Raw genomic sequence first — 13931 nt, forward strand, 5'->3', positions numbered from 1 at the left:
GGAGATAAAACAACTTAATGGTATAGCATATGTCGCAGTAAATCAAGTCCACAATTATTATATAATGGCCATATAACTGCTGAGTCCATATAATGACAAATATATTTATTTATCTGAAAGAAATAATGATTCACAAATACAATTTGTGACACACAGGACACTGTTAAAAATCAATAGCAATAGCACTACTTGACAGATGGGGCAATAAACGTTTTTGATAAAATCTTCGTTATAAATCTCATAAAGATTAGCACGTTTGAAATTAAATGAATAATTATGAAATTTCGGCACAATTCAAAATATCTTGCATTATTAAAAGAAAAGTACTTTTAAAGGTAAATTTACTTCTTATTAAATTATTCAAATCAATATTGAAATAAATATTGTTCTCTATAATTGTACTTTTAGAATAAAAGTGTTTTAGAAATAATATACCAAATTTATCTAAATTCCTATGAAAAGAAACGATTTATCAAAACATACCTGAACGGCGACATTAATCGACCGAATAAATATGTGGACTAAATTTTGTTTGTACAATAGAAAGTTTATATATCCTTAACAGTGAAATTGACATGCAGTGCTCGTGCAATTATCGCGCGAAACAATCGTCATAGGCAAATCTATTATATGTCGTCATGCAGTGTCCTTTGTCATATATGAAAGTACATCATGATGAATGAAATGACGAAATGAATTGAAGATGAATTATAAAATGAAACTCAAATTCCAATTAGTATTTTGATATAAATAATCAAAATAATCAATGCGGTGACAAATATTTGAATCTTATTGTCATGACACCTGAAAAGCCAAATGGATTAGTTGAGACTTTATGTGAATTATATGCAACGTAGTAGTGCATGAAGGAAGGTAATTTATGTTGCATGTCTGCAATGTTACTAGTGCATCTTCTGAACCACTCCATGTATTTTCTTGAATTTTCAAAGAAAGGTTAGGCATTATATGTAGATGTGCATGAAAAAATATTTATTTTTTGCTTAATGTTTTTTTTCAGGAGATCAGCCAACCTAATGAGTTTAAATTCATAGCTTGCCTAGTTTTGACATCAAATTTGTAGCTTTAGAACATATTTTTTTTTAAATCAAAATACATGTTATATCTAGTTCATCATATTTGGCTGGTAAAAAATATTTTAATAACAGTTTTCATTTTTTGACAATTATTTACAACACATAATTCCAAAACTGATTTCTACAATCTATAGACATATCATATTATATCCATTTACACATTTTAATAATGCATCTTCAGATAAAGACATCTTTTATTTCTTATTCATATTGATTTCATGCAGTCATAAAACAAGTTCAAAGACAGTGTTTACTTACTTGGATATTCAGTCTTTACTTTTCTTTGAGCAATTCTGTGGTTCTGTCTTTGAATTATTTTAAATCAAGTTCCTTTTTAGGTCACCAGTCCATATGAGCTATTGCCAACACTTGGCACCCATCGTCGTCGTCTGTTGTTGCAGTTAACAATTTTTCAAAACTCTTTTTTTTTCTCAGACTAAAACCAAACTTTGTTTGAATGTTCCCTAGGATATTCTGTCTAGAAAGGATGTGAGGATTTTGATCCATCAAGAAACATGGTCATCACTACTGAAAATAGAATATAATTAACCAACAGCAGTTGCTTTGTATGTATCTCCTAAACTGTTAGGTTTAGCCAAATTCTGACTGAGGAAAAGTGTTCAGCATGACGAGATCTTTTTGTGGTTAAATTTTTTTGCGAATCTGTTTAGCCATATTGGAGTCGTTGACCTTTTTTGATAGTTTTTTTTTGCTATTTTTAATATTATAACTTTAATAAAAAATCTTCTACTCAGAAACTACTGGACAGAATTCAATGAAAGTTGATATGACTGTTCCTTATGTATGAGCATTAGGAACTTTTATCCAAGAAAAAATATGGCCACTTTAACAAGATTAGAATGTGTTTCATCAAGTCAGCTGAGTAATTCAGTCTTTTTAGAGCCTCTAGTTTAAAATCTCTTCAATAGCTTCTTTAATAAATATATATTGGTCATATATTTACGCAATCTTCTCCGCAGAGCTACTGTGAAAGTACTTTAATTCATGGATACCATGGATAAAGGAAGAAACACAAGTTTGTGGATTTCTGAAGTCGTGGTTTTAAGGTTTTTCAGTATACACATCAATGGAATTCACCTTTTTGTTGGGAACCAAATTTCGTGGTTTGGCCTACCTACAAAAACAAAAAATTGGTACCCCACGAACAGTAATACTTTCACAGTATAAGCTGTAATCACTTCCTGATTCACTGCATATTTATTTTGCTGATTTATAGGCTCTGTTGTACAGGACATGAAAAAAATTCAAAAGACTTGAGCACTACTCATTTCAAAAGTTGTTTCTGTTGTACTATGCTGATTTGCATAAAGGGGTGGGGTTAAGTACTGAGTCTGGCAGACGTGTAAACCTTTGAAGCAGCTAATATACCCTATGTGCAGAAAGTTGATATTTACAAACTTTTGATAGCCAGATTGAGATAAAGTTAAATTTGACACAATTTGTCTAGTATGGTTTTTAAAATTTTTACATCCCCCACTTCAAAAGTATGAGGTATTTAGTGATCACTGAGTGTGTGTCCGGTTCTAATCCACAACTCCTCTGAAATCCCTGATTGGAATTTGCTGAAACTTCACTGATTCTTTGTTACATGATGCCATTGTGCAACTCCTATTTTGTTTTTTCATTCTGAATGATTTTTGGTTTAACTCCTGACTTTGTAATTGAACGACCAAGATAACTATCTCCTCTGAAATTTGATGAAACTTTCACATATTCTTTACTACATGATGCCATTGTGCACCTCCTATTTTGTTTTTATGTCTGGATGCATTTAATCTCTTATGGGATTTCCTATATGGTTTTATGGGGTATGGAGGGGTTAATACTCATTTTGAGATTTTTGCTCACCATGTTCACAGTTTTTCATGTTATAATTTTATGCCTTTCCTCTAGAACTGTATTGTACCACATGCACTAAATGTTCTTTTGATTGACACACAGTGTAACTGTTAGAAATAGGATAAATTGACAGGTTTTTTTGTTTACATTTATACTGGTTATCAATCAAAAGAACGTCTATTGATAGTACGTTTTGGTATTAATATTATTGTGGTCTTCAGACAAAATATTAAAGAACTCTTCATTTGAGAGGTATGAACATTCTATGCATGTAAACACATCAACATGATAGCTGGACAAAATGCAGTTATACAAGCTTTACTGGGAACATTGTTTACTTGGGGATTGACTGCTCTTGGAGCTGGTTTAGTTTTTGCCTTTAGCAGCAGCCAGGTAGTTTAAATGAGTGAAATAGCGTTCTAAAAGAAATATGGTCGTCTTCTCTTCAGAAGTTCAGTGTGACAGGTGTTAATTGAACATCTGCCACATGAACATTTTACACAAAGATATCATGTTATCATTTTTTATCCTATTGTTACAAAGGAAAGATATTTGTTGCATATAGTTTTTCGATATATCATGCATGGACAAATAATATGTTGTCCAAGTTATCCTGCTATTTTACCTATAATCTTTATGCCTTCTGATCAATACATACATGTATATAAATCTTTTTGATGTATTTTTTGTTTGTTTTATTATGATTAAAAGAGTCATAAATCTGACAAAAAGTGTTAATTGCTGTCCTAACTGGTAAGGAAAATTTTTGTATGACCAGTAAATAATCATCATAATCATCAAGAAGCAATCCACTGATTAGGGTTATATACATGATTATGATTGCCAAGTAGAAAATAGTCCAATTTTATGGACACCCAATCATTTGGTTTAGTAATAATTAATTTCTACTGAAGATTTATTGTGACAAACGCTGTCAATTTAACCGGTCTAAATTGTGTTGAACTACATGTGTAAACAATTATAAAATTACATGTTTGTTTATCAAATTTTCAGTTACCTCCCTTTTAATTTTCTTCTTTTTTTTTTCAACAGTACAGTATATTTCCCAAACGTTGAGCTTATTATCATTCTGGGAAATACTATTCATTAACATAAGAGATTATTTTGGAAATCTTGATTATGTGTTACCATTGTTATTTTCTGAAACACTTTACATCATGGTATGCAGTAAAAAATGCATTGAATCAAAAGTTCAAAGTCCAAAGGATTGGCAAATATTTTCTGACTTTTGTAGATAATTATGATATTATGGTATATGTATCTTGACTGTCTACAAGCAATGAACAATGCATCAATTCCAAAAGTACAAAATGAGTAAGAGCAAATGTGGAAAAAAGCCTCAAGTTCTAATTGTTGAAACAAACAATAACAACAAGAAAAACTACATTGCCAAAAAATGCCCTTCTCAAACTTTAGAAGTGCCTTCTCCTCCACTGACACCCTGCCCATTTCAATTATTTCTAGCTGTAGCACTGAATATAACATCCTTTCCTTTCATATAGGATAAGATTCAAAATGTAATTGAATGTGCATTGTATTTGTCCTTAATTGATGGTTTAACCCGACTGTAATGGTTTGCCTTTGATAGGAAAGTTTAGCATGCTTCTATAAATACCCCCTGAAAATCTGCATAATTAAATGTACTGTATATAGTTTCCCAGATCTGAATTCACTTGCCATGAGTGACAGGAAATGGGATTTCTAGAGCCATGCAATTCATCTGAATTTTATTTGTAAAGAGTCAATGTTTTATTACAGAGGAAAGTCTTGGATGCAAGTTTAGGATTTGCTGCTGGGGTAGGTGTTAATAAATTATTTTTACTGTTTCATCATTCACTACATGCACAGAGGCTTGCTCCCACTATTAAATATGCAGCCCGACTAGTATATACATGTAACACTGAACAGGTGATTCCTGATTTGAAGGTACCTCGCTTCAACTCATTTTTTCCCAATAAAATCCACAGCACTAGACAAACATAGATCTATGATGACAGTTGAAAGCAAAGGAAAATTTGTACTCCTAGTGCTAAACCCAGTGCCAAGGTCACAGTAGTTTCACTCTTGGTCCAAGCAATAGTAGAAATATGGAGTTTGAAATGTACAATTTCTTGTTTAGATATAATAAGAAATATTTGGTGGTGATACCTGTGTTTATTTAATAGATTTAACTTTTGTTAAGCAAGTGGTTGCAGGGCAGTAAATACCAGTAGTAATATGTATATGTTCGATTTTATTGGGGAAAAATGAATTGAAGCGAGGTACCCCCATATCTGGGATCACCCTTTTTGTGTTATACAATGTACACAAGTAAGGCTACATATTTGATAGTGAGAACAAGCCCGTGTGCTATATGGGTGTAATTTGTCCTGTCAGTCTGTGGTAATTTGCATATGTTCCATTGAGTTACATGTTCTCCATTTTAAAGGGAATTCTTTAAAAAGTAAAATGGTTGATTTAGGCTAGTTTTGAATGCATGCGTGTTGAGGGAGGCAACATCATAGACAACTTTCATATTCACTTATTACTTTCTGGAAAAGTTTTTTCTTTATATAGCAGTTAGGTGGGGGTCAACATGCATACTTTGCAATTGGAGCCTAGAAAATTAATACTTTAATCGATTACTGCAGAGAAATGTTTTTAATTTGTAACAGTTTCCACCAGATTCAAAGTAAATGAAGAACATGAAAGTTGTCTATATAGCATTCAGAAGTAATTTGCAAGTTTTTTCAAATAAATATACTGTCCCCCAAAAAAATGCCAGGCCCTCCCTCAGAATCAAATGACTTCCCTTATTGTCCCACAACAGGGATTAATGCCCCCCCTTTTACACTTGATTTTGATATTCAATGTATGTATAAACAATTTTTTTACAAGCCATTAAAAGTGGACCTATAAAGATGGACAGTCTGTGGACTATTTCTCCAGGATTTCTAGATTGGAACTGTATTTTAGGTTATGACCGCAGCTTCCTATTGGTCATTGCTGGCCCCAGCAATAGAGTTGGCAGAAATATCTGGTCTTTATGGTAGTAAAGGAGAATGGGCCTTTATACCTGTTTCAATAGGTTTCGTTCTTGGGGCTGTGTTTGTGTATGGTGCAGACATCTTAATGCCTTACATTGTGAGTACTCATACAGTCTTGGATTTTGCCAGAATTTTTGGGTTAGAAGTCATAAAAGAATGCATTCAAATGTTTGTTGACTTGTCAAGTTTCATAGTGATACATGTATAAACATTCAACTTTCATCAGCCTGATCTAATAGAAAATTTTTGGCTGTATAATAGTTCAGATATTAATAATTATTATCTTGTGTTAACTGGACTGTAAATACAAATTCTTGACTGATGGAGGTCTTCGCGTTTGAATGGGAACAAGACATTGCAATACACTGATCTCTATATCTAAGTATCAAATTATAGTACCAGTATGAATATGGTCAATTTATTATTCCCCACACAACAAATATGGTCAGTTTATTTTTTCTGTGGATGTATATCTATATATGTTTAATTATACTGCAACTTGAAAAAATCACAATCAGTACAGATATGTAGCATGCAGTTTTTACCAACTGACATTTTTAACAGATTAAATTTTCAATAAATTTAAAATATAATTATCTGCTATCCATAAGTTAATATTGAGAGAGGCTACTTTCACCCGCTTGTCATTTTTTATTTCAAATTTATATGAGTTGTATATTGTGTGCAATTTGGGTTGAAAATTTACAGTTACCTCCCTTATATTTGTATTTTTTTTTGCCAGCCATTGTCTCATGTTAAAATATTTTCAGTGTCTTTGAGTAGTCAGGTATCAACATCTTAGCAATAGATATACAAGTTTAATATTCTGACCATTTAATTTTGTATTTATATAGGGAGGAGGAGGCACTAATGCTATTTTATCTGTAGACACAGAGTATAAACATCAGAAGGATGGATCATCAGTAGAAATTAATCTAGTAACACAGGAACATACATATTGTAAGACTTCATATGAACTTATTGTTTGTTTTTTAAAGGGGGTTCTATCATCTTACTTTTTACATTATATGTACATATAAACAATACATTTATTTCGTCTTGTACTTTTAAATATCCATGGACACTTGCTAAATCACAAATCATCACATAGGAACAACATATCAAACTAAACTGAAACTTTATCTACACTCCATAATCTCAAATTAATGCTCACCATTTATCAGCATTCCAAGTAGGATAACTCTAATTAATTTGGAAAAAATTCCACCTATTCATATTCCTAAAAAGATAACTCTATTGTTCATTTGAAGAAAATTGGCAAAGAAAAAAACAAAAATAAAATGTGATCTAGTCTACTAACTTTCACAATTCATAAATATTCTAAGAAAAAGAACAACCATTAATTCTTTTTTTCTTTTTTTTCTTCTTTTTTTTTGGGGGGGGGGAAACAACTTAAAATGAACGTAACTTTTAAGTAAATAATCCAATCAAACTGATATTCAATTTAATTTTAAACTGTAGTTTATAATACTCAATAACTGTAAAAAGTTCGAACAAGATCCTTCTAAACTAATCATATGCAAACTGTCAGGGGACGGATGGACGGACAAGCAACTATGTATGTATTCAGAGGGTATCACATAATACTTGCCACTTTGTGTGGCAGTGTATAAAAACTATATTCCAGGGTAGGTTATTTTTACAATGTATCGAACAGATTTACTTTACTATATGCCTACATTTATAGTCAGTTTGAGATTGGTAACTTTTTCTGTCATATGTTTTTAGCATATTCAAGATCTGATAATGGTAATGGTCCACAGAGAAGAAAAACAACACAAAGTGTTCAACAATCCAAGGAACAAGATACTATACCTGAAGATGTATCATCTCCAAAAGATATAAGCTGGAAAAGAATACTATTACTTATTATAGCTATCACAGTTCATAACATTCCAGGTAAAAATTACAATTGTCATGCAGGGATGGATCCAGACATGTTGAAAAGGATGGGTGTCAGTCAGGGTTCTTCAGAAAAAGTGGGGTACTAGGACATTATTTGCCTTTTATTGTCAATTTTACACATGAAAATGACAAATTTTCTAATAAAATGGGGGGTACCAACCCCCTGCACTCTCCTCCTGGGTCCACCACTGGTCATGTGACTTTGCAGAATGCTTATACATATATTATATTGTATTAAGCCTAATAAAGTGTCCATACTTGCCCTACTGGTTAGGATCTCAACATTTGGGAAATCAAATGGTTGCTAAAATGATCAGATTGATCAGTATCTCTTCAATACTCAAAATCCTTATATCATTTAGCACTATACAGAATATACAGAATAGTACATATTAAACTCTGTGTCACATGTGGTATCAAACCAGTGCCCATATGGTGGTAAAGGTCGAATGTTGATACCACATGTGATACAGATCTTGACATGTCATGTTCATTATATCATATATTTTAACTATACTTCAAGTGTGTTCCGGGGAGGGGTGTGATATGGGGTATGAACAATCCTTAATAATGCATATACAAAAAACAGGTATATGTTAATCTAAATATATGATACAAAGTGATATTTCTTTGACAGCTTTAATTTACCGTACATTTGTGTTTTCAGAGGGTTTAGCCGTTGGTGTAGGTTTTGGGGCAGTAGGAAGAACTCCATCAGCAACTTTTGAAAAAGCAAGGTATGTATTTTTTTTAAAATTGAACTGTTATATCAGAAAAAGTAAACACAAAACCAACAATGTTGTTATTTCTTTTCATTATTGATAGAATTTAAGATAACAGAATTTATCATAAACATACATGTAATTGTTTATTGCCATACTCCCTTATTGTCATCTGCTTCAGAGTCTAAGTAATAATTATAGCCCCCATTAAAAACAAGATGGTGATCATGCTGTTCATCTGTTTATCCATCTAAATGGAATTCTTTGAAACAAATTCTTAATACGAAGATGCTACTGTGCACTTCCTATTTTACATTTCCATCTGGATTACTTGGTGTGTCCTATATGGTTCTTTATGAGTGGAGAAGGTCAACCCAATATTTTCAAAAAGGGTATCCCCTGACTGGCTAAAAAGGGGCCTGCATCAGTAATCTCCTGTGATTTTCTGTATAATCAACTAAAACTTTTCAGATTCAGATTTTCAATCAGCCTTTGCTTTGTATACAATCCATGATCATACATATTTTAGATGTTAAACTTCACTTTTATAAACAAAGTTTTTGTTGCATTTTACACTGAATACATTTTCTTTATGCCTAAATGACTCCTTGTAATCAAATATATTATATATGTTAATAACTCACTTTATTCCCTCTGCATAGAAATTTGGCCATAGGAATAGGTATACAGAATTTTCCTGAAGGTTTAGCTGTTAGTTTACCCCTTAGAGGAGCGGGTATGTCGACATTAAAAAGTTTTTGGTAAGTAAATGATAATGTATTTTGTTTCAGGGGAATGAAGCAATTAAATTTGATAATACATGTATATTGTTTTGTACAGGGTCACTGCATGAACATTCCATATTATTCATACAAAAATCCTTTTATTGTATAAAAAAAGCTTTAAAATGTTTAAAATTATGTTCATTATCCAATATTCATATTTTTACCATTTAGAAAGATGCAGAAGTATAATTTCCCACCTACATGTATATATTACTGCATAGTCTCCATAAGAATTCTTAAAATATATGTATCATAAATGATAGGCGTAATTGAATTGTACAAGAAACAATCATTGCTTGTAACATATCATTATATACATGTAATTAGCATAATATGGTTTTTTGCTTTGACAGAGCTATTTGTCCTCAATCATGACTTTGTTGATGATTCATTGTCAATTTGTTATAGATGTCTCAACAAACATGCAAAACTTACTAGAACATCGGCTCTATGCCTGCATTAACAATCACTTCTGAATTACATGTTATTTCCATTAGAATCATTTTGATTCCATTCATGTTTCAGACCCTATACATTTACATGTTTTGTATATGACATAGCTGAAGCTCAGTCCTTATCATTTGTGTATGATTAGTCAGTACTTGAGAACTTAACTTAAATCCATTTTAACTAGTATGTTACCAGTAAATCGCTAAGTTATGGTTAACGTACTTGTGAACTGAACAATTTAAATCCATTTTAACCAGTAAAGGTTAACAGTCTTCCCTTTGTAGGTATGGACAGTTAAGTGGTATGGTAGAACCTATAGCAGGATTATTTGGAGCTTTAGCTGTTGTTATAGCAGAACCTTTATTGCCATATGCATTAGCCTTTGCTGCTGGTGCTATGATTTATGTTGTAGTAGATGATATAATTCCAGAAGCTCAAACATGGTAAGCATGACAGTTCCAAGTCTTCGATGGACATTTTACATTTCTTTTTTATAGAAATTTATACTTTCAACAAGTAAATATTACTGGGTATTATGTGGCAGATGAAAACTGAAACTTTTCAAAAGAAATATACCAGGGTAAGTTTTTTTAAACTATTTTTTTTTGTACTAATATCAAGCAAAATATGTAGAATTGATTTTTTTTCTTTTTTGAAAATAATGCTTGTGAGATAAGTGTTCTTTCCACAATTTTGTAGGCTTTATAACCTTTTTGTTATTATTTTATATCAGTCCGCCATTTTTGAGTCTTCAGACAATAGTTATATTACTTCATGATTATGATGCCCAGCTTTTGTTCAAAGTTATCAAAATCCCTTCAATTGTTAAGGAGTTTCATATACAAGAAATGTGGACAGATGAACAGACAGGTTGATTGCTACAACCCCCGCTAAAAAAGTAACATACTTTGTTTGAATTTGGTTTACTTAACATGACTCTTGGATTAATTGATAATGGAGATTATAAAGCAAATTACTTTATTAAAGCTGCATTAGCTGTCATTTTCGTAATTTTTTGTTTCTGTTTAAATACACTTTAACTTCTTACTATTTCTACTAAATTGTACTTTTCCTGTATATAAATAAATGTAAATATACAAATAAAATGCATTAAATACATGAAATAGGTGTCTATATATTTATTGTCTTGCAAGACAAGAATTGACCTAGATAAATTCGTATGCATGTGACTTCTGGTGACCTTAATCCGTGCATGTGCTGTAAAGGTCGCTTCTATAATAAATCTGATTGCAAAGCGAAAGTGGTTATTCAACAACAAGGAAGACAGACTCCAGCCGTAAAAGAAAAAAGTTAAAATATAACGCAAAGATCCTTTGGAAATTTATATATTATAATATAATGTAGCTCAAATATGGGTCATTATGTATTTGAAAACTAATCAAGAAATAAATGAAATGAAATGAAAAGAAGATATGTGCTTACCTGTGTATCCGTTATTGTTATTTTTCAACAAGATTAAAGTATTTTTGACCAGGTTAATGTCCTGTTGGCCACCTTCAGAAATAATGGTGAAAAATAATTAGATCAGCGCTATCGATCTTCTCTGAATAAAAAAAACGTTTTCACAATATTCTGTAGGTATTATCGACATTTATTGCTTCAATAGCATTACTACAAACTTTTGCCATTGAATCAGCAAATTTCAGTAGAATCAAAACTGAACAAATTTGGCAGCTAATGCACCTTTATTTATTTCTTGAATCAAATATGTTCATTTTAGCACTTCTCATTACAGTGGACATGGCAAGCTAGCTTCCTGGGGAGCAATTATAGGATTTGTTGTTATGATGTCTTTAGATGTAGGTCTAGGATAATCATAGGCATTACTGGTGAGCATTTTGTATCACAAGCATTCAGTACTATAAAATTCAAAAGTTGAGGGGACAACTCATTTGCATATTCTTTGCAAAAGGTTTTAATTTTTTTTATACAGAGAAAGCCTTTTGAAAGCACATTATTTAGTGTGATTTGTTCAACTAGATGTTGCCTTTTTCAGACTTAAGTCTTTCTGCTCTTTCTAAGAAAACACATTTAGAAACATTTTTTTCAGAGGGAGATAATTCAGATATTTACAAAGCATGCACGACAAATTTAATGGGATATAAAAGTTTAATTAGTGGTCGATTATTTGATGGATGTTAGCTATTATTTTAATCCTTTTATGTGAACATTTTAAGCAAGCAACCTTAATTACAATTAAGAAACCATCATGTGCCATCAACCCTTACATATCTGTTAGAATTGGGATTGTTTTGGTTTTAAGCACTTATATTGATTTGTTTGTGGGAAACATGGTTTGTTAATGTTACATTTTCAGTCATTATTATGTAGGATATTATAAAAATTATATTTTAAGCATGTGGGCGATTATTATAACATGTAAATGTACTGACTTTTTATTTTTATTTTAGATAATGAGTAGCAGAAGCTGGACCAACTTATCTATATAATATTTCCAACAAAAAAAACCCAACTTTTCTGTCATAAACCTTCATAATACTTTTTTTTTAGAAATAAATTAATTTACATGCATAGATTTAATTTTGACATAAATGAGGAAACCAGCCAAAGTTGGTGATATTACAACCACCAACAAAATAGATGCAATCATACCAGTTATTGTCAAAGCTTTCAGCTTTCTTGCATCCTTATTAAAAAAATAACTGTTGTATTAAATGTCAATGAACACAATAGATCCAGGTAAATTTTATACTGATAAAATAGTCCAATGCTTTGCTGGACATAGCTTAATACATGTAATACAACTGCAGAGATAGAACTTAAATAGTTGTGGCAAGTATGGACACACCAGTCATGCTTTATACAGCTCTGGGTATTGATTATAAATATTTGACACAGAATAAGAATTCAATCAGAACTGAATAGCCTTTTCTTCATAAATGGTTCCAGTTACAACCTCCAAAATCAATTGTAGCCTTTCTTTGAAGGTATGCCACTTCATGGTACAATTTCATAAATTTCTATTCATTTTAGTCGTTATTATTCAGATATCATGAATGTGCTTTTTTCTAACACCTAATTCCTAAGCAGTACAAGTGAATCTCACTTATCAATCCCAGCCTCCTTTCTGTGGTATAGCACCTTGTGTAACTTTATAAAGATCCATTCAGCTATCGACTGGAAACCATTTTGTCTAAATGACACCATTATACAACAGTAATTATTTTGTGGTCTTTTAAAAGGTGACTTCCAAACTGTATGTTTCAATCACTCAGTTTTCTTTAAGTCCATATTTAAGATTAAAAAATCAATTTTTATCACAAGTGGTCTTGTGTAAAGATGACAACTTTCTCAAATAACTCTCATATTTAAGAGATTCCATTTAGCAATAGTGTATCTGTCAACTCTCCAACACACAACTTTTCTACAGCAAGAGAAAATGAAGCATCTATTCCCTAGTTCTAGTGAATAGAGACAGTTTTCCTTCATTTCACATTGTATTCAAGGAAGTGTGAACCAGTTTAAGATTTAAAAAATTTTGTTTGACTACTTTGCCAAGTGGGTGGTAAATTGGAATTCCCTTGTCCGTCCAAATTCATATTTTGGCTCCTGATGGATGTCCTGTTTTGTGGGACTTAGCCATTTTTCATTATATGGAATGAGTGAAAATTTTCATCACCAAATTTCGGCTTCCAATAGATGGACTGATTTCAATTTGGTGCATGACTTATGATATTGTAAGCAATTTTGGGTGCTGTCAATGTCAACTTCTTGTCTGAGTGAGGTTATTTTCTAGACATAAAAATATTTGAGTGCGAGTTACTAAACATGTTATACCATTAAGTTGCTCTGCTGAGTTAAATTTGGACTTGTAATTTCAATGCCAACCCATGTATAGGCTATTCTTAGCAAAGAATTTTTGTCAAATATTTTGAAACAATATTCAATAAAATTTGGATCGTCATTCATTTGTGAAAACATATTGTAACACTGGACCAGAACTACACATTTGCCAGATATCTTAAAAACTTAACCATGTACAGTAAAATGTGGCAGGCCTTCTTT

The 13931-nt window shown here is 31.6% G+C and overlaps 1 protein-coding gene across 3 annotated transcripts; it reads left to right on the top strand.

Moving 5' to 3' along the window:
* Window positions 1-1784: 1784 nt before the first annotated feature.
* LOC148619345 (zinc transporter ZIP11-like) lies at window positions 1785-12441 on the top strand. Of its 3 annotated transcripts, none has more exons than XM_088579140.1 (10): window positions 1802-3347; window positions 4734-4772; window positions 5931-6098; window positions 6856-6961; window positions 7751-7921; window positions 8595-8664; window positions 9312-9410; window positions 10169-10327; window positions 11641-11734; window positions 12317-12441. In XM_088579140.1, exons 1-9 carry the CDS (start codon window positions 3240-3242, stop codon window positions 11717-11719), a joined length of 999 nt encoding a protein of 332 aa, XP_088435266.1. In that variant the 5' UTR covers window positions 1802-3239; the 3' UTR covers window positions 11720-11734; window positions 12317-12441. The 3 variants fall into 3 exon arrangements, with proteins under 3 accessions (XP_088435268.1, XP_088435266.1, XP_088435267.1); XM_088579141.1 differs by lacking the exon at window positions 1802-3347 and adding an exon at window positions 3649-3707; XM_088579142.1 differs by lacking the exon at window positions 5931-6098 and having other exon boundaries at window positions 1785-3347.
* Window positions 12442-13931: the final 1490 nt, after the last annotated feature.

This window comes from Perna viridis, chromosome 4 (genome assembly GCF_037379345.1).
Source record: "Perna viridis isolate PV_CMFRI_1.1 ecotype Kerala chromosome 4, ASM3737934v1, whole genome shotgun sequence".
Classification (NCBI taxonomy): Eukaryota; Metazoa; Mollusca; class Bivalvia; order Mytilida; family Mytilidae; genus Perna; species Perna viridis.

Bases quoted from the DNA above. Each gene is read 5' to 3' on its own strand.
- LOC148619345 (XM_088579140.1), top strand. From the start codon at position 3,240: ATGATAGCTGGACAAAATGCAGTTATACAAGCTTTACTGGGAACATTG. The intron at 4,773-5,930 runs GTAGGTGTTAAT...ACTGTATTTTAG, and splicing joins GTTTAGGATTTGCTGCTGGG to GTTATGACCGCAGCTTCCTA. The intron at 10,328-11,640 runs GTAAGCATGACA...TTCTCATTACAG, and splicing joins ATTCCAGAAGCTCAAACATG to TGGACATGGCAAGCTAGCTT.